At 36.6% G+C, this 21,429-nt stretch overlaps 1 protein-coding gene across 2 annotated transcripts in view; it reads left to right on the top strand.

The window, feature by feature from the left end:
* The window catches only part of LYST (lysosomal trafficking regulator), an 85,979-nt gene that overhangs the window by 45,217 nt on the left and 19,333 nt on the right, over positions 1 to 21,429 (top strand). For both annotated transcript variants that reach the window (XM_064445743.1, XM_064445744.1), the window contains 18 exons: positions 542 to 691; positions 1,287 to 1,424; positions 3,192 to 3,390; positions 4,661 to 4,792; positions 7,080 to 7,716; positions 8,205 to 8,382; positions 9,289 to 9,458; positions 10,896 to 11,126; positions 12,057 to 12,223; positions 12,699 to 12,851; positions 14,290 to 14,481; positions 15,106 to 15,284; positions 16,436 to 16,642; positions 17,967 to 18,143; positions 18,624 to 18,700; positions 19,657 to 19,845; positions 20,596 to 20,741; positions 20,824 to 20,920. In XM_064445743.1, the coding sequence (XP_064301813.1) occupies positions 542 to 691; positions 1,287 to 1,424; positions 3,192 to 3,390; positions 4,661 to 4,792; positions 7,080 to 7,716; positions 8,205 to 8,382; positions 9,289 to 9,458; positions 10,896 to 11,126; positions 12,057 to 12,223; positions 12,699 to 12,851; positions 14,290 to 14,481; positions 15,106 to 15,284; positions 16,436 to 16,642; positions 17,967 to 18,143; positions 18,624 to 18,700; positions 19,657 to 19,845; positions 20,596 to 20,741; positions 20,824 to 20,920 (3,419 nt within the window). The remainder of the gene's footprint in view (positions 1 to 541; positions 692 to 1,286; positions 1,425 to 3,191; positions 3,391 to 4,660; positions 4,793 to 7,079; positions 7,717 to 8,204; positions 8,383 to 9,288; positions 9,459 to 10,895; positions 11,127 to 12,056; positions 12,224 to 12,698; positions 12,852 to 14,289; positions 14,482 to 15,105; positions 15,285 to 16,435; positions 16,643 to 17,966; positions 18,144 to 18,623; positions 18,701 to 19,656; positions 19,846 to 20,595; positions 20,742 to 20,823; positions 20,921 to 21,429) is intronic.

The following is a 21,429-nucleotide window of genomic DNA, read 5'->3' as shown; positions in this document are numbered from 1 at the left end:
GAGTGCTTTTTAAAACTCAGTGTTTTGTTCCATGTTGACACGCATGTAGAAACTTCTGTGATTTTAATTCTATGCTTGAAGCCGTCTTCACAAAGGCAGAACAGTGACTTGGAGCAAGTTTGGTCTAGGAGTGTTTTGCCTTGAATTGGAAACTGCAGATAGGTAAGGGAAGAAAAAGCCAGTGTTGAGAGACCCTGATTTCAGAGGAGATGGGGGGGGGCAATAAATCGACTTTGTTTCCCTGAGAGCAAAGATCTTCAAGTAAGCTTAAATTCCTAAGCAACTAATAAAAAGATTTGATTGCACTTGAAAATATCTTAAAAAAAATTTGTACTGCTGTTATTAGAATGAAGCCTCTTAAATGCCTTCAGTGGGGTTCCTAAACTCAGTAACTATTGTCAAAGTTGACCAGGTAGATATATACTTTCCCTATCAAGAGTTTGTCTCTTTAAAGATTTTTTTAAAATTCTGATCAATTGGGTAGGGTAACTGTACTGCCTTGTGCTTATGACATTAAAAAAAAACTTCCCCCCTCTTTAAGACTCTCCTTGAAGGATGCTGCAGTGATGAGATTCTCTATATAAATGAGAATGGGCAATTCATGCTTGACACAGACTCTACTGCAGTTATCCAAGATGTTCAACTGTTAGAAAAGCTGCTGCTTGACTGGAAGATATGGTCTAAAGCAAAGGTAATTACTTTTATTTTGGAAAGATTTTAAGTCTAAAATTCAATATTAAAAGTAAAGTATTATGAGGTCTGAAATTAATTTTTCCAGTTAGATGTCAGTAATTACTAAAACTTTCTAAAATTAATGGTCCTTATTCTTCTCTGAATAGTTGGTAGTAGCATCAAGTTCCCATTATCAATGACGCTGGTAGCCTTAGTGTATCAAGTCCTGTAAATGTAATTTATGTAAATGACTACTTAGCTGAATGGCTTAATTTTTTAGGGAAACTTAAGTCTTGAAAGACCTACTTCTCTATGGAGTTAAACTGTTGAAAATAACCCTCTGTGTTAATATAGCAAAGACTATACAAAACTAGTTTTAGACAAGGAATAATTTTTTATAGCTTAATCATTAAAATGTGGTAATTTTGTATGAGCATAACTTTTCCGATAGTTTCCAGTTCTGACCTTATCATTTGCAGTCACTTAGTCTTTTTGTTAGATCAAAAACTAACTTGAGTCAGTTATGTTCGTAAATTGTTTTGTTTTTATTTATGATGTGTAGACTCAGAAATGCATTTTTGAAGCCAAGTTCCTGTTCTGGTTTTGTTTTTCAGCAAGGTGTTTGGGAAACTCTGTTAGCAGCTCTAGAAATCCTTATCAGAGCTAACCATCATCAACAGATGTTTAACATTAAACAGCTATTGAAAGCTCAAGTGGTACATCACTTCCTCTTAACTTGTCAGGTTCTGCAGGTACTTTCACTCTGAAATCCTACTTTGTGCTTGGCAAATACTCGGTTTTACTTAGCAGGGGAAGGGCAGGGAAGGAGACTAAATGTTGTAGAAAAAAAACTGCTTCAGTAGACTCTGTTCTCTATGTTTCCAGACCCCTTTCATCTTCAACCTGCATTGTTGCTGTAAACTGATACAGATCCCCTACCAGGTGCTCTGTTTACTCCTGGACAGAAGGGGCAGGAGATTTTAACCACCTGGTACTATTTGAAAACCTAGGCACTAGGTTACTTGCAGAATCCATACATGAGTAGGAGCTGAAATGAACTGTGACCCTTTTTGAAAGACCTGAGATGTCTCTTACTAGTTCAAATCTTCATTACTGAAAAACATAGTTACTGTGCAAGTAACAGAAACTGTCTATCCTATGTCTCACCAGGGCTGATAGGGCAACTAGCACAGTTTGAGTGCTCATCTCATAATTGTGACTCAGTAGTAGCTTCATCCATGGCACAGAGATAGCTGTTCTAAAAAGGGCTTTGGGGAAGTGTTTCAGCCCTTTGATATAGCCACTTCTTAGAAATGTGATTTTGAAACGGTTTCCTGCTTGTAGCACACATGTTTGTGAAAATATGTATTGTAATCCTTTTTTCTACACTGTATTTTCAATCTTACGTTCCTTCTTATTCTGAGTTTCTCTAAGACATGAAATGCATTTATTGTTTTTCCTTCTCGTAATGATTTTTTTTGTCCTTTAATAATTTTCATTGCAGTAAATTTTGAATTTCTTCATTTTTATGTTGTATTTCCTACTTTTGGAACCTGTTAGTGGTGTAGTTAACTCTTTAAATTGTATATTAATGCAAATGCCTAGATACAGAATGTTGCACAGTATTTTTCCCTGTCTCTTGCACATGAGTACAAACACTAATATACATGCCTATTAGGAAAAAAAATATTAATTTCTTAGTTGAAAAAAATACTCAAATTGGTCAGCAATGATTTGGCCATTTTTGGGGAATGATGGAATGGAAGATAAAACTATATAAACTATTCTCTTCAAAAACCTCACTGAAATTAACTTTTAGTCTATTCATACACCAGTCTCAGTGAGGGTGCTTGGGAACCAAAACATGAGGTGAAATTTAGAGAAGTTAGAAACGAGTTAATCACAGTGCTCACATTAGTGAGGTTTCCCACAAGTTTCTTGAAGTCCTGATCTAAAACCATTGTTCAGTTAATAGATTTGTTGCAAATAGCCATTGCCAAACTATAGCAAATGCTTGATCAAGCAGAATTTATAAATATAATTAACAAAAATATCTCAAAGGGGTATGTTCATAAAAATGGCCATTGAAAAGGAAATACAGAAGACCCAATGTGGCACTGTTCAGAAAGTTCTTAATACGTTTGACAGGTTAGTTTCAGCAACTATTTTTATTTTGCTACAAATACGTAATACTATGACAGTAAACTACACTTTCAAAGGTGACTCATGTCCTAAGGCTCCAGCATTTCAAGTCGTAGTATAGTATGCAGATGATGTTTATTTCCTGAAAATAAACTTGCATAACATCCTTAATATTTTATTTGTGCCTGAATTCTGAGTGTGCTGGACTTGAGTAACATTGATTAGGTACAGTAGCTCCTCTCAAATTAAAGAATACATGCTTTATTACTTAAACTTTTTTCTTGTCTTCTACTACAGCATGACAGATTTTTTTAAAAAAGACAATTTTCAAATTAAAAATATAAATAACTTAGAGTTGTACTGCACTTCCTTTCTAGGAGCATAAAGAAGGGCACCTTGCATCGCTGCCTCGGGAGGTTTGCAGGTCATTTGTGAAAATAATTGAAGAAGTACTTGGATCTCCCCCAGACCTGGAATTGCTGACACTGGTCTTCAATTTCCTCTTGGCAGTTCACCCTCCCACTAATACATACGTTTGTCACAATCCTACCAACTTCTACTTTTCCCTGCACATAGGTATATATGTCACATTTAACTAGAAATATACAAAAGATCTAGTCATAAATTAATATTGGAAAAACTTCTTTCACTCTTATAAATTACTACTCTACAAATATGTTCTTTGCTATATTGTAATAACTAAATATGAAAAGTATTGACCTACTGGGACTTAGCAAAGTAAGAGTAGTTTACAGTATTAAACGACATTATAGTTAGCCTTTGTTTGCTTGCCTTGGAGGGCTTTCTTCTGTCTACAGCCATAGATAGTATCTCTGATGGATATGTCTTTAACTCTCTCTGAATTTTGATGCTGCTAAATGGAGTGCATAATGTTAGCTGCCTGGATGGACACATTTGCCTGTGGGCACATCTTAGAGAAAAACATTTAACTTACCCGTAAACAAAGCTTCTTCAGAAATATGTGTATATGGTCCTGTCTCCATCTCTGCTTTCTTGTTTCCTGTCACTGAATTCCTAGAAAAAAAGGCCTGAGGAGCACTTTTAGCAAATGATCAGTTGCACAGCAAGACGTCATTGGCAGGCACTATCGGTGCATTGCATACGAGTTCCCGAAAGCAGCTATGTGCTTCGAGGGGTGCAGCATATATAGGACAGTGGCTGTCTTTAATATATCTGTACTAGATGATCACTTTGGCAGAATGAATGATGAGCTTTAAAAATTATTTCTTGATATTTTAAAAAAATAAGAAATGGGTAGATGTATAGTTTATGCTTTAATATTAGCATTGTAGAACCTTAGCCATAACTTATGTAAACATGGAAAGCATCATCCAAGTTTGAAAGGCTTTCTACTTTTGCAGATGCCTGTGCACCTCCAGTTTTAGTAATCAGTTTCAAGGGCAGTACAGTTGGGTTTAGCTGTCTCTGCCCTGTAATATGAATAGATCTAAAATACTGACTAAGAGTAGAATGCACTTTTTGATACTTCGAGCTTTATTAGATGAACCTGTTTGAGAACAGTCACCTGTTTTTGACATGGCAAAAAGTCAAAGTTATTACTACTTGTATGGAAGGACCATCTTGAAATATAATTACTTTAGAACAGCATAATATTTTCAGTGCTCTGAAGTAAATTTTACCGATATATCACTAAAATAACAAATTGTTCCCAGGTACTTTTCCTCAGATGCTTGTGAGTTGAGAAATTCTTGTTAGCCTTCAGTGACCAGCTTGAAATGTAACCTGGCTACTATGTGTCTAAATACATCAAGAATGCAAACTTAAGAAGCTTTTATGTAACTTTTCCCTTATCTTTTCTTTCTAGATGGCAAAATTTTTCAGGAGAAAGTTGAATCACTTATGTACCTGAGAAATTCCAGCAGTGGTGGGAAGTCAGTAGACAGTTCTGCATTTGTGATTACAACTCCAACTGGATTTACAGCTTTACCACTGGGAGGTAAAATCATGCTGGAAAAACAAGCACATTAAGACAGTCCTTTGGCAGATGACTAGAGTGCCTTAAATTGTTGCTTTCTCACAGATAGTTACTACAGAGCTCCCCCTGCCCCTTGGAGCCTGATGCCTGAGCAGCAGAGTAAGAAGGATGGAATTGAACATGCTCCCGAAACTGCTTTTCAGTCTCAAGTTGAGACAAATTGCCACATCGATGGCCCAGGCAGTGAAGGGGACCAGAGAGCTGAACAGTTGCATTCATTAAACAGACCTGCTAGAGATGTATGAGAATGCCTTAACCAGGCGATAGATGAAACTGTAAGCCATAAGCAGCTATCCTGTCTCTGCAGAAAAGCATTAAGCTGATAGTTTTCTTTATTTGTGTGTGATTGTTAACATCGATCTAAATATATTTTTTAAGTATTTGCATTTAGTTATACTGTAGGTATATATACTGTTCTGACATGGTAGAGGATGGGAAAGTATATCTTATAAAGCACAAGTTAGATACCTTGGTTATATGAATTAAGACTGAATGGCTTTCTAGAAGCAGTCTCATTATATAGCATGCTAAACAAATTGAGGTCTATAAAGATAACTGCTTTAATCAGTTTTGAATTCCTCTGCTATAGATGCTGAAATAGTGTGAAGTTAGTTCAAGCAGGTAACTTTTTTCAGTGGGCATGCTGCATCATTATTGAATTAGATTTTTAATCATACTTTTTACAGATTTGCATAGGCCATCAACAAATATCACCTGTAAAACAAAAGCTAAAACATAATTTATGCCTAAATACGTATTTCATCTCGTTGACAGTGAAAAATAAATGCTAAATAAAAATGCATAATCTAAGCAAGTTTACCAATATATACAAAATAGGAGTGGGAACAAATTACTCTGCTCTATAACTTAGTTGATATATATTTCAGATCATGTATGACTTAGCTACACTCTGTGTATCACCAATGTAATATCTTTTACAATTGCTGTCGTTAAGATTTTGCTTAGAAAAAGCAATTGCACCTTCAAGTGCTACTTCAGTTGGAAGAGTGTTAGTTCAAGTGTCTTTTACTAAAAGCAGTGATATGAAGAACAGACCAGAATACTAAATTGTGTATGGAATTACTCATTCTCCCATGGATTAAATATGAAATCTTACTCTTCTAAACAGAGTACTTTATATCAATAGTACCAAACTGTTGCTCTTTAATCAAGATTATTCATGTGTGTCAGAGGAATATTCAACATAAATTTTTGTGGAAATAGGTGTTTGAGTGTTGTGGTTCTGAATTTGAATTTCTAAATTTAGATAAAGTATTTGAAATGGTATGTTTGTTAGATAACTTGCTACCTGCATGTGGGTTTGCAATTCATTGCTCTACCTCCTAATGTGTGTGCAAGCTTGGCTGTAAGGTGGTTGCAGCTATATAGATCCTTCCTGTCGTCTGAAGGCCAGCTTGGTCTGGCTATGTTTGCACGTATGTGTGTATATTTATATATTTTATATATATCTCACTCAGTTAAAAAAAAATCCTGATGCATCATCATTGCATTAGTACTAATGGTGCATAGTTTTCAGAATATTTCTGAATGAACAAAGTCTCCGTTTCCTAGGCTAACAGAAAGCTTCCTCCACCAGTCTGCTTTACAGACTGATTTCCCTTTTTAAAAATATATTTAATGAAAGACATCTTTAATGTGCTCTGAAGTTGTACTGTTTCAGGTCAAAATGTGTGTTTAAAAGGAAGCACTGTTAAATCAAATATGCAGTGATTTGTTATAAATCTGAAGTACAGATAAAACCTTAGTGAAAAAGGGTTGGTGAAAGTATTTCAGTTTCCACTGAAACACGTTGGTAGATTGGAGTTCTTACGCAAGAGCTCCCAATAGAGCAACCCGCTCTATTTGACCCTGCTTTGAGCAAGGAGGTTGGGCTAGACAGTCTCCAGAGGTACCTTCCACCCTCAATGATTCTGTAATTCTGTACTAGTTCCTGCTGACGGATAGTTGGAAGGATCATAATGTAAATCCAGAAACTCCAGTATAGGTGCAAAAATTTTGCTTTTTATATATCTCTTTGGATTTGTGACTTGCTAAATATATGGCTGCATAATAGTTTAGTATCTCTGCTTGATCAGCCAAATCTGAACTATGCCAGATGTTGAATCAGTTTTGCCATGTGAAATTAGCTTGGGTCATCACTGTGTTAAATATATGTGGAGCATAACATTGAGGGGAAAAGCTTGTTTCTAGTATAAAAGGAATGCTAAAGATATCCTTATTTCTCTAGGGAACACTTCCAAGGGTAGTGTACAGCAGAAGATAAGCTCTTGGGCACCTAAAAGGCTTTGCAAAAGCTTACCACCGTCTCCTACTTCCTCACCTCAAGCTCATCAAAAAAGACTAACTGAAAGAATGGGAAGGAGCGTTGACGACCTGCAGATCATTGGCAAGCGTGACTACATTGACCTCCAGGGTAGAATTGGTTTTGTAGGAAGTTCTGAAACTATAAAGAGAGCACAGGAAGAACTCTTTCTTAGCAGTTGTGAGTCTGCAAAAACAGTTTGTGACTCAGAGTTAACATCTGCTGAAACATTTGAAGATATTGCAAAAGAGGAAGAGTTACCTGAAAATGCATCTGAGAGTAAAGAAGCAGATGCAGACCTGAAATGTAATGAAGGAGGTGGTGCTGCAGCTGAGCTGTCCCTGTGTCGTCCAGACAATCTGAAAGGACTGCCTTCATTTCAGAAGAGTCAGAGTAATTTTGCAGGGCTGGGCTTAGCATTTTCTGTTCATGGAGGATCGTCAGCCATTGCTCGCTGGCCAAGCTTCGCTGACAAGAATGTACTTCCTGAGGACTGGGAGAGTCTTGCTTTTTCTTCAGCTAATGAGAATACCCAAAAACCATCTGAAAGCCCTGATGACAGGTAAGTAGATAAATAAACTAATAAAATAGCAGCAGCTCAGTCCATAAGCTTTAATTTCACAGTTCTCTATCTTGGTTACTATTCTACAAAAATTGGAAGCCTGAAAATCAAGGGAATGTTTTCAATGGCTGTCATAAACCAATTAATTAAGCTTTTAGTCTATAAAACTTTGGTGTTCTCTATTTTTGCATTATTTACGTAGCAAACTTAAAAAATCAGTAATTTTGCTTTCTGTGGTAGGAATGGGAACTTCTTATGCTAGCTCACAAAAAATCTCAGGCCAGCAGTTCTGGTCAGATTATCCTTTTTGCTATCTGCCATCTAAAAATAAGTATTAATAAAGAGTGGTGATGGGAGTATTGGAGAAATGCTTGCCACATTTCTTCTTCCTCTCTGCCCCCTACCAGGAGTAGCTAACAGTTATGCATTTTTTAGTGTTTCCTGTTATAGACAATAATCTGTGGTGAAACATATTCCTCTGTTTTCAGAAGTACAGAAGACTGTCTTGTGCTTATCTGTTGTGGATTATATGACCTCTTGCGTGGAGTTCTCCTAATCCTACCAGATATCATGCTAGAAGATGTGATGGACAAACTTATCCAACCAGATTATCTTATAGTTCTTGTGAACCACCCATCTCCTCTCATACAGCAAGGCGTCATTAAAGTAGGCCTATATAAAACTTTTTTAGCTAAAAAGTTGTAAACTAGTGTAGTTACTGTGTTGGAAATATGTTTTGTTGGTATTTTTATTTTGCTTTCTTCAGTTTTCTAGGCTTACTTCCAAAATTTGATATGTTTCTGCCCCCACAGATTTAAAAAACAAAACTACAAAAAACCAAACCAGAACAAAACCTGACAAACGTAGAATCTTTCAATAGATAAATATCATTTATGATCTAAGCCAGAGGGCTTAAGAAAATATGACAGCATTACTGATGTGATTGCTGACTTTCTACATTGTTGCTTCCATTCATCTCTTCAAAATTAAATGCATGAAGCTCTATATTAATTTAAGGGCAAGTGAAGTTTTGACTTCTAACACAGTTGACTTTCAGTTATTCTGGGGAGTCATCCACATGTTTGTGGCCTGAACATGGACTTGAGGCTTCAAAATGTTTTCAGGGATTTTTGTAGTATTGACAAGGATGATAACGTTCATTTTGTAGATGAAGAACTTTGAGTAGATTTATAATTTTAACTTGAAGATTATATGGCTTTATTAAAAATTCTTTAAAATTATCATTAAAAATAATCCAAAAAGTTGTGCACGCACTTGCATACACACCGAAGTGTGGGATTTAAACACATTCAAACTTCTTATACTTATGCATTCTGTAACTGTTATGTATGTGATTTCATCTTTGCCAAACTTGACTAAAAACCTAACAGTCTTCAGATTCAGAGGATAGTGTCAGTTGTAACAAGGGAAGTGTAGATTGCAGATGATGTTTTTAATCTGGAATTTTAAAAATTTTTACTTTAAATTCTTCGAGTCAGAAAACAACTTGACTTTCAAGGGATTTACATTAAATGTTTAAATTTTACATCACAATTATGCATTTATTTTTAGCTGTTGGATGCATATTTCAACAGAGCAAGGAGGGAGCAGAAGGAGAAATTCCTAAAGAATCGTGGCTTCTCCTTGCTAGCCAACCAGCTGTACCTTCACCAGGGGACTCAGGAAGTTGTAGAGTGCTTTTTGGAAATGCTCTTTGGTCGCTCTGTTGGGTTGGATGAAGAGTAAGTAATGCTTTGCTTTTGTATCCTGAACTTTATATTTAAACTACAAGCAGTGTACTTTGCTTCTGGAGGCAAGGATGTGATAGCTTTCTAATTCCTATTCTCCTAGTAGTCAATAACCATTAAAAAATTCCTTAAACTGTTTTGAAATGCTTTGCTCGTAGCTTTAACATTTAAATGTATTAAACTTATGACTATTGTATGGCCCTTAAGGTGTGTTTTAGCAGCTTCATCTGATGGGTGCTGTCAGCTGGGATCTTCTAAACCCTCAGCCCTTCTGAGGGCCTCAGAGGCCTTTGCACTCTGAAAGTCCTGTAATCAGTTTAACCCTTCCTATTCTCTCTGATCTTACACATCAGAGTTTTGTGTATCTTTAGAAGTTTTAAGCGGTAGTCACTAAACCTCTGCTGCTGGATTCTGGTAGGTGATTAAGGGAAAAGCTTGATGTCACAGCTGCTTCCTTGGCTTGGCACTGAGTTTAAACCTCTATTTCCTTAAGGGAGAATCCCACAGACAGACCATTTCCTTGAACCAAAGAGCCACCTCATACTGACAGGAAAGCAGACTACCTTTAAGCAGACAATTATCTAAGTAAATTATATTTTTTAGAATTTGTCTGACTACTTAATGATAGGGAGGGAGAATGTGTATCTAAGTATAGTTGGCAGTGCAAAAGTCTTGCAAAAAGCTCCTTCTCAGTTGTTGCCTGTGCAGGATTCTGAAGATCTGCCTTTTGGCTTGATCTTCACCTCCGAAATAAAGTTCCTATTTAACTGCAAGATGTAAACCTGGCTGCTTAACTAGCCCAAAGCAGAGAACTGTGATTTCTTCAGGACTGATCATGGGGCTGGAAAGGTAATTCTTATGGCTCAGATTCTTTTAGGATTGTGTATAATAGTCATGTGATCAGATGATAACCTTAGAAAAGTAATCCAATTTCATTCATGGACAAGTAATACAGGGTCTAAAGCACTGTTCTGAGTTCCGCAGTCACAATAAGCCAGAAGTTGCCAAACCTAATTAAACTTCAGCAGTAATGGATATAGGATATCTAACCTGCTGTCAGTCAGTATATTATTTTATCAAAGTAAGATGTATCTGGTTTCTTAATAGTGTCTGTGCCAGTTGTAATACTTTTTACTGGAAGGTGAGTCATTTTTCTACGTGGATTAAAAAAATACCCTCCTGTTTTCATGAAATCTATATTGTAGATAGCTGAAGCTTCAGATACACTTTTTAGGCATTTCCTTTCCTTATGGCTCTTTGAGGTGTTTATTTTGCTCTTATTTCCTTTAGTAGACAGGCATTGTTACTCCAGTGAAATGTAGGAAATTGCCATCTACATCTTTGCCAAAACACTGGCATAGACTGGTATTCCAGTTGTGTATACCAGGCTGCTGTTTTAAGGATGTCACTCACTTTTATTTATGTTAATAGATTTGATCTAGAAGATGTCAAGAATGCTGGACTCTTTCAAAAATGGTGTGTCATTCCTGTTCTGGGTCTTATAGAGAACTCTCTCTATGATAATGTTCTGCTGCATAACTGCTTCTGTCTCCTGCTGCAAATCATGAATTCCTGCTCCAAAGTTGCAGACCTACTGCTTGATAATGGTTTGCTGTATGTGTTGTGTAATACACTGGCTGCTCTCAACGGACTGGAAACAAAGTGAGTATTGTATCAGTTGCTATAAAATAGTCTAGACACAACCTTAAGTCTATCAAAAATTACTGTATTGTATTCTACTTTCTAAAATGATCATACACCATGTACAACATAACACTGGTTTTGAGGCTTTCAGCTTTATTTGTACCTGTAAGTGAAAGTTAATGTTCAGTTAATGAACAACTCGGTTCAAAGAATGGAATAGAAAATGTTGTTTCCATACCTTAAACTTCCAAGTGAAATGACATTTTAAAATTCAGGTTTGTCACACTGTGAGCATTTTGGATGCTTTTCCTAATAAAACTCACCTAAACAGTAAGATAAAGGCCTAGGAGATGGCAGCATTCTACTCTATCTATAGGAAATGTCAAAACTGCAGGAAAAGTCTCACCTGTGCTGCCTGTGATTTAATATTTGAGACTTTCAGTAACTAAACAACTTCATTAATTACAAACATTCTGTACTTTAAGAAAGGTTATACAGTGAAGGAAGAAGAGGTGGGGCTTTGTTAATTTATTTCGTAAGTTGGTTTCCTGAAGAAATAGATTTCCTTTTCACCCCAGTATAGTTTTATTTCAGAATGGCTACAAAGTGAGATAGTATCCTGAATTTTTTTGAGAAATACAGGATTTCGGATCTGTTCTTTAACTTGGAAATCTGGTAATAAAACATTGTTGCTTTTCCAATAAAACTTTGAGGCATTCTAACATTAAGATTGTAACAAAGATTTGCAGGCATCCAATCTGCTGAAGTTAACGGAAAAAGAGGTGGTTTCGATTACAATTTGTAGCCTTCTGTACTAACGTTTTTATGTGAAGCACAAAATATTAGCTGTGGTTGGCAGAAGTAGCAAGGGGAATAGTAATGGGTCTTGTTATGGGTTACAATCTACTAAAATTGTCATGTTTCTGGTAACTACAACTTTGTTTGCAGCATTCCCTTGAATGACTACAAGTTACTTGCATGCGATATACAACAGCTGCTGGTAGCAGTTGCAATTCATGCCTGCAGCTCCTCAGGTTCTCAATATTTTCGTGTTGTTGAAGACCTCATTGTGCTGCTGGGTCATCTTCAAAATAGTAAAAATGCAAGGATGCAAAGTAAGTTATCTGTTTATTTTTGGGGTCACGGGACTAGAGAAGTAAATCCCTTCTCCACTGATTTTTGTTTAAATTAACATTCCTGTCAAGGGAGGAGGGGGAGTTTCCTGGTGATGGATCTTCTTTCTCTTCTAAATGGTTCTCAGAGTAGTAGTTTTCCTCAGGAGCCTGCCTTGTGGTAAAGAATTGTGTACTGCTAATCTGAACAGTTAACCGTAGAAGTTCATTAACAGTATTTAAATGGAATCGTACTATACAGTTTCATTTAGCTTATTTCAGAGTAATCAAATTCAATGGCTCTTCCATGAGAACTCATTTGTGTACTGTCTGTATCTGTGGAATAGTGAGGTGACTTCCTGTGGGACTTCCATGGAATCGAGTTTTACAGCTCTTAACACGTTTTGCTGTGTCCTTTTACTTCTTACAAACATTTGGTAAAAATTCTGTCACATGTCCTTTGTATGCCTCTCTGTAGATATGGCAGTTGTTCTGCAGCTAAGAGTTCTTCAAGCAGCTATTGAATTAATAAAAACTACAGCAAACCAAGATGCTCAGGAGCAGGCCAGTTCAGTCCCATCACCATCTGCACCCCATCGTGCAATGTTTCAAAAGCGTAAAGGCATTGCTGGTGAGTAGCAAAAGTATAGTATTCTTGTACTTTCTCCTGCATGTATTACTCTTAAACTGTAGCTTCAGTGATACAACAAATGTTATGTCCTGTTTTCCTTTTTCTGTGGATTGGCTTTATAAATCAATATGTATATTCTAGAATAGCGTAGCCTGTACCCATTTTAAACTTGTGGGGTTTTTGTATTAGGAGGAGGGAGCGGAGTACAAAAACGGAACATCAGTCACCTTATTCTCACTGCAGTGTCTAAAGCCATTGTTACCTTCTTTTGGGATTCTCTTCAATTCACAGGTTGCTAAGTAAAGGTGTTTTTAAAGTAATTCATAGTAGTTTTAATAGCCATCTTCACAGTAAAGAAATACCAAAATGAAGTTAATGCTTGTAACTCTGAGACAGATATGATGTGGACATTGCATTGTTGCCCAACTTTTAATTAGTGATCATCCTGAAGTAAATACCTGGCACTCCAAGTTAATAGTTGGGAATGTGAGATTCCTAGATTCCACTGTGGTTGTGCTTGTAAAACATTTGTGCACTTCTAGCTCTAGCAGTGATACTTTCTCTGTATTTCATAGCTTGTGAATCATGCTGTAAGGGTTTTGGAGTCTTCTGGCTGGAAACTTTGTGTATCTCTCATATAAATGAAGCTGCATTTACGACTTTGTAGAAGTTATAATTTAAAAACCTGATGTGTATTTCAGTTTAAAAACAAACAAAACAAACCCAAAACCCAACACTGTTATTCCTGGTTTACTCTGGGAATCCCTCTCTTGATATGGTCAGCTTTCAAGGCCACTCTCAGCAGCCTAGTAAATAGCGTGAAAATATTTTTATATCGGTGAATCTGGTAAGACCCTAAAGATAAAATATGGTTATTTCGGAAAGAAGCAAGTACAGTCAAGGCCTACCAGTTCATTTCAAGAAAGTTTTAAGGACTATTCTTATGAGCTAGAAATAGTACTTCTATCAAAATTAGTGGTAATAGGTAGGATACAAAATGTGTTTTTTTTATAAGCTGTTAATATAACTGCCTTGTCATTTGTGCTGATAAAGCTAGTTACCAATATGCAATAATTTTTTGTTATATCATTAATTTTTAATCCTTTATCCTAATTATGCAGTGAAGTCAGGAATAAAAGTAATTTTTTAGAACCTGCTTTATGCAAAAAATATGCAAGTTATACAATAAATCTGATCCTGAGACTAACTCCTTTCATGGTATCACTTCTTGAATTTTATGTATTTATTATCAAATAGGAAAGCTTTTAAAAGAACACATTTGGGCAAACACCCAAATGACATTTATGTTCCCTTCGAACATTAATGTATTTCAGATGTTTTCCTTAAATGATGTGAAATCTTAGGATGAAAGCAGTTGCAGAAGGATTAATTTTTCGTACATTTTAGTAGGATGCTATTAATGTTTCTCTACTTAAAGGCTCCAGGAAGTTTTCACTTGCTCAGTCTGATGCTCTGCTGATGAAAATGCGTTCACTTGCAAGTGAAGAATTCAACATGATGATGCAACGGAGAATGAGCCAAGAAAATCCGATCCAAGCCACTGAGACTGAGTTTGTGCAAAGGTTACAGAGGCTGACTGTTCTAGCTGTTAACAGACTCATTTATTTAGGTAGGATTTCTTTTTGTTTCTGTTTTGACAGAGCCGAAGTAGTGCTAAATGAAAAAGGGATTCTTGCTTTTGGAGTGCTGAAGTGTTTGAGAGGAAAGTAATACCATTGACATTGGTTCAATGGATTTAGCCATAAAGCATCATTTTGTTATTCGTCTTGTGGTATTATGTAACTGACAATCTGGATACAGTTTTTATCTGAATGAACTGAACAAGTTATTTTAATCCTATGTTAGTCCATTCATGTGGTAACTGCCTGAATTATTACCTGAAGATTTAACTCTGCCAAAGGGAGCATCTGCTGTCTTAAAATGGATCAGTTTGCATGTTTCTATGAAATGGCTACATTTATTAACAAGACTCTGGGGGCTAGTTCAGATTCCACAGAAGCAAGAGAAAGAGTTTAGTATGTGGGACAAATAATTGAATGGCTCTGTGATTAACTAGAAATGCTGAATAAATTGGTGTGTAAGGGAATTGAAATAAGGAATACTTTTTGATTTTTAAAATAAAGTATGGTAAGTATAGGAGTAAAGGCAATATTAGATTTAATGCCACCTAAAGGATCGCAGGATTGTCTTGCTTGAGATGGTACTGATCAATATATGCTGCTTAAATTTTAAGCGTCTACTGAAGAGTGCCTTGATGTACTGGGTATAACGGAAACCACAAGTCAAAGCAGACTTTCAGCATCCCAGCTGGAAGTTCCTGAAGAGGAAAGCCAGCAAGAACCACCTAACAGAACAAATCCTTTTCTTAAAGAGATGTTCAAAATGTTGGTAGAAGGAATCAAAGTATCCATTGTAAGTAATCAGATGTAGTCCACATTAAAGCATATTTCATAAGGTTCCTTTATTAGGAACTTTATGCGTCAAGTCTTCTGTCCATAAGTGCTTTTCTTACTCCCTCTGTCAATTCAGCTGTGGTATTAAAAACTCTTGTTCAGCTTCCCAGTTACTCTGCAGTTGTAAAACAATAAATGCATCTGTTCTGATTTTTTTTACCTTAACATTTAGCAAATTTCTGCTCCTTGAACAAGCACACAAGTTATAGATGTCTGCCTAGTCCACAATTTTGCTTTGTCTCTTAAACCTCAAGGTTTAGGTTTGCTGGAGCTGATAAAACAAGATGTGCTGTTCAACCACAGGTGATGGAGGGTTTCTGAGCAGTTCGTGTCTATGATGTAGAGTTGGTGATGTAACTGGGGGGAAGGGGAACTTTCTCTTTCTTTCAGTTGTTGCCAAAGGGCTAAGAGTTTTCTAGCATACAGGAGTTAGCTTGTCAGCCTTTCCAAGGGGATCCTGTTTCGCCTGGGTAATTTGAAATGGTGTTATTGGAAAACTTAACTTACTGCTTCTTGCCTCTTTCCCTTAGGTCATCTTTATAAAAAGTAGCTCAACCTAATTTCCTTTCTAGCTCTGGAAAATTAAGTTTGTTAGGTCTGTATCTTTCCATCATGCCATACTTGTAGAACTTTTCAAAGACGTCAGGTTTCTTTTTGTGAGCACCAATGCCTGGTTTCTATTCTTTTGAGGTAACCCATTGAGAAACTAGTGATTACTGTAGAGGGGCTATTCATTAAAATAAGCAAGCAAAAAACCCCTTTGATTTTTTTTTTTGAACCTTCCACATCACAATTTTCACTTTTTGGCTTGTTGCGTAGTCCCTCTAACTGAATATGCAGTTTAGGTAGGAGTTGTATTCCTAATATTGTGGCAGACTGAGAGGAAAAGAAAAAATGCATATTTTATTAGAATGAAAAAACCCTTCTTTCACTTTTAATATAACACCTTTTAACCCATAATAATAATCAGTAAACAAAAACACTGTTTTGGTGGAGAAATCTTATTGTCTTACATTTTGATCGTATTAACTGTGTATGTTTTGTAATGTGAAAAACTTGATAAAGGAACCCCTATCCCTGTAATAATAAAAAATTGCCTCTCTTGCTTAGGGCACCAGCAGGACAAACACACCGAAGCAGCAGTGGAAGAGAATCCTCTTGTCATGTAAGGACACGTTCCGTACACAACTTGGCAGGCTTCTTGTGCACAACTTATCTCCGGCAAGGCCACTACAAGAGCGAAAGCAGGCTTTGGAGATGGTACATGAAGTAAACCATCAAGAGATTATGCGTGACTGTCTTAGCCCAACTTTGCAAGTAAGCTCAAAAGTGTTTGAGAGAAGTTCTGTGAAACCTATATTCAATTTTTTTTGCCTAAATTTTACCATTATTTGGAATGGGGGGTGGCTAAAGTTGTTCGCTGCTGCTCTAGCAATGTTTAGTGTAATGACAAAGTCGTGTCTTACAAAATGCCTGTGTGTACCTCTGCGATTGCTACATTATCCTGAGGGAGGATGGTTTTGTAAGAGGCAAGACAGAATTAAATCTGGGTATGTTGACCCTGTAGCACATCAAACATCATATAGTCTGTGTAGTGCAGAAACAGAAGGTGGTACTAGTTTTAACATGAAGAATTGTACTGGAGATGCTTGAAGTTAAGGTACCCTGAAAAATCAGGTTAACGAAGGAATTACTCTTGCCGTGGAACCCTATCTGCAGACTTCCTGAAACTTGTAAGAACTGATTGTTGCTTGATTTTGACAGGCAATCAGTCCTGGATCAAAGTAGTACTTTTATCTTTCATAATTTAGCCTTTATTTATTTCTTAAAGTAGGATTGTGTATTCCACGTTCTTAAATAGTTGAATAGTTTGTCCTTGCTTTTCTCAGCTTGTCAGGAAAAGTTTTTTTTTTTACAGTACTCAGTGGTGGTGCAAGCTTGAGAGCATTTTTTTAGAGCCATGATCAGGAATTGGGTAGGAACGTCAATGTTTAAGAACTTCAGGAACTGCAAGAATGAAGTAAATGATGCAAAACATGCCACTGTTTGGATCACTGTATACTAAGGAGAGAAAGTACTTACTAGATGACCCTATGACACGCATTTATGATCACATATACATTATTCAATTAACGCTTCCACCAGTAAGAAAAGAGCTAATATAATAGCAATAGCTTCTTTGGGAGTGTCATGTTGAGTGCATTTATGGCCTGTATCTGCTTAACTTCATTATCTGTCAGCTCTATTTTGGTTAATCAAACAAGGTGTAGCAATCTTGGCATGCAAAATTAGGAGTCTCTGGTGCATATTTCCTGAAGTACAAACAAGGCTGCAGGAGCTGAGTATTTGGAAAAGAAACGTAGCTTTCCTGTAAGCTATTTTAAAAGTCAGACGATGCTGGGAGAAGCTTTATCATGTGGAGGATTAAATCCAGCATGTTGTTTCTAGTTTTATGACAGTTTATCTTCAAACATTAAAGCAGCCATTTTCTTTAAATCCCAGAAAAATTAGTAGAAGCAGCCTGTCCAGGCTGACCAGAAGAGGGAATAAAGTTGGAGGAAAAAACTGCTCTGTGTTGTATTATGGAAATGAGAATGACCATACATCTTCTTTCCCCTCTTCCCTTCTTTTAATCTTTTAGCATGGACCTAAATTAGCACTCTATTTATATGAGCTAATGCACAATCACAGCAATGAAATGACCAAAGAAGAACAAAGAGCAGCAGGAGACTTTGTGAATACATTAAAATGTTGTGGCTATAAATGCATTCCCCTGAGCCCACGACCAAAACCTGATCTAATAAAAGCTTTGAAAGAGGTTTGTGAATAAAAACTTTACTTCAAAAACTGGGTATATTTGAGACAATTGTCTGTTATACGGGGGTTAGAGTTTTACTGCAGACAGCTGTTTTGTTTGCTTGGTGCATGGCTTAAGCTTTTGGGGATTCTCTTTGGGTTCTGATTATTTCTGTCACATACTCAGTGCTTCACAGCAAGTTCACATGCTAATGCTTCTTGGTTAAGCGTATTACTTAACCCAGGCAAAAGTGAGAGTTCATAATAAGCTACTAGTGTATCTCACTGTCAGGAAAAATAAATTTTATGGTTCCTTGCAAAAAAAAAATCTCTAAACATAAAACAGTAACTGAAATGAATTCTTGAGGGTTTTAAATGCCGTGAAGATCTCAGTTGAGCAGTTTTGTCAGTCTTCCTTTTTTAAATTGGCATATCCTGTAGCTTCTGCTTCCTTATTTTGTACAACTGGAAAAAAAAAGTAATGTATTGAACTTCCACTCAGGATCAGAAGAAATATGAGATGGAAGAAGGTGTAAACAAAGCTGCTTGGGAGAAGACAATGGCTAATAATCGGCAAAAGTAAGTGCCTTCTAAAAGGGGCTGCAAGAACTCTGTAAGAATGTTCTCTGTTCAGCACACCCCATTGCAAAGTCACCTATATGATTATTAGAGAAGCTTCTTCAAACTAACAACACTGCTAGCTTTCTGGTTTTTATTTTACCATTATAAAAACAGCTTGATTGTAGGTATATGCATTTTGATAGGTTATATAATAAATGGCATCGCATGCATTTCAGAGTACTGAATCTGTTTGTGCACATTTGCCATTTTGCCCTTAGTTTTACAGCTGTTGTATCTGTCCGATCATGTCTCCTGTTGCTGTGACCTGTGCAACTGAACGTAAGGCAAATGTCCCTGCAACTAACCCTGATCTTGAACAAATAAAATATCATTATATTCAGCATAGTATTTGAACACTTCTGTGAGCTACATACTGTTGCTACTTGGCCTAATATAAATTTAGGTAGGTTGTAGTAGATTAAGAGGTTCTTTTCATTAATTTACATTTCAGGCTCTGCCATAAAAATCAGATCTGAGATGCGCACACACCACGTGCTTCAGTGCAGGCAACTGTAGTAGCTGTAAAGGTCAGTTTAGTCAAGTCTGTCCAGACAAGAGATAAGACTTTATGTTGAATAACTTATGAGATTTGGGCAGTGGTAAATCACTCTGCTTACTTCAGACTTTCAGTGTAATGAGTATACGCTAATCAGTGAAGGATGCTAATATATAGCCATTGATCTTCTGATTGGCTTGGCGTGTCTTTGGCTGCAAGTAATAGCTTTTTTAGAAGGCTAAGAAACAGAAGGTATTAATGAGTATCATGAAGATTATGTAGACTAAATTCCTCTGTGTCTGCTGTAACAAGAACTATGGATATCTGCTGCCAAATGGATTGAATTTTATAAGGGTTTTGGTGTCTTGCCTTCCCTTTTCAGTGTGTTTGACATCTTAAAACACAACTTTTTCCTCAGTCTCTTTCAACGTCTGGATACAAAGTCTAAAGACATTTCTAAAATAGCTGGAGACATCACGCAGGCTGTGTCTCTGTCACAAGGAATGGAAAGGAAGAAAGTAATCCAGCACATCAGGGGGATGTATAAGGCAGAGCTAAGTGCCAGCAGACATTGGCAGGAACTTGTTCAGCAGCTTACCCATGATCGGTAAGTTGTTCTGTCATCTCAGTGAAAAAGCAAGAGAGACTCAATGCCTGATATGTGCTTTTCATTCTACTTGGAGGCGCATGAAATGTAGATGATATTAAAATCAGAATTATTTTTGCTAATCATCTGATGTTAGACTTGTAAAATACTTGATTTATTCTCCTATTTTTTTAGGGTGAGTAGCCAAATAGTATGTCTATGCCATTTAGACAGGTTTTCTTTGTCAGATACATTTTGCTGTGCCTAATAAAATGCAGAATGTCAGAGTTTTAATATCTTGCATTACATTGATGGAGTAACATAATAGGCTAATGTTACATTAGCATCCAGATACTGTGTTCGCTAATCTGCATAGAGCAAAAGATAAGTTTTGACAAGGAACCAAACAATGGTATTTTTGCCACTGCAAGACTAGTATTATATCATGTTTGCAGCAGCTGGGTTTTCAAGATATAGTACTAGACGCTTTGAATTGCTGTTTTCATTGGAATTAGTAACTTCAAGAGCAGTCTTACAGCAGTAGCTCCTAAGTCAGTGGGATAGCTCATGAAAACAAACTTCATAATTCAATCTTTTGATACTTTTTCAGAAATACAGTATAGTGTGTATATATATTTCAGAAATATAGTATAGTATAGCCAGTATAGTACCGTGACACTTCCGCCTTCCTACTATTTAAAGAAAACCAGTATAACTAAGAACATACACTGCTTCTGCTGCCCATCTCTAACATATATTGGTTTTTTTCAGAGCACTCTGGTATGACCCTGTCTATTACCCAACTTCTTGGCAACTGGATCCAACAGAGGGCCCAAACAGAGAGAGGCGCCGCTTGCAGAGGTGCTACCTAACTATTCCAAACAAGTACCTTCTCCCAGACAGGCAGAAACAGGAAGGTAATTACAGTATCTTCTAGGAGTATATCTGAATTGTAATGACTATTAGTGCCTTACTTGTGCATGTTTTCCTTTGTTATAGGTGTGATAAAAACTCCATTATCTTATCTATTTGAAGACAAAACACATTCTTCTCACTCTTCTACTGTGAAGGACAAAGCTGCAAGTGAACATATAAGGTAGGGTTTGGGTAACATTTACCTCTCTCCCACTTCCTCCCATTCCAAAGAAACAGTCCTCCTCACTTTTTTGTGTCTAAATAAGCATTTAAAAAAAATCAAGTGGGATAGATAGACAAATGTCAGAAATGGTAGGGTGTTTTGCTATACTCATAAGCAAAAGATTACAGCTAACCAACATGTATGTTTTCTAAGTCTTAAAACTGTCTACCTCCATGACTTCAAAAATCAGTAAAAGCAAATACCATCTTGTGTGGTATGGGGATGGCACTTCCATGGGATAACCTGATGGTATTTCTTTACTTGCCACTTTGATACCTAAGACAGTCAGTGCTACTAGATCTGGTAGGTCTTCCCTTCAGTGTTCAGAAGCAAACTGCGTTTTCATCCTCTCTGCTTTTACCATTGTGTTACTCAACTCTGCAGTTGTGTCAATTTGCTACCTATTACAGGCACTAATACTGCCTAAAATAACTGCAGAGAACACACAAAGAAATAAACAAACGCAA

Source organism: Phalacrocorax carbo, chromosome 3 (genome assembly GCF_963921805.1).
Source record: "Phalacrocorax carbo chromosome 3, bPhaCar2.1, whole genome shotgun sequence".
In the NCBI taxonomy this organism is placed as follows: Eukaryota; Metazoa; Chordata; class Aves; order Suliformes; family Phalacrocoracidae; genus Phalacrocorax; species Phalacrocorax carbo.
Note: the sequence above shows the minus strand (reverse complement) of the source record. Positions and strands in the feature narration are given on the sequence as shown.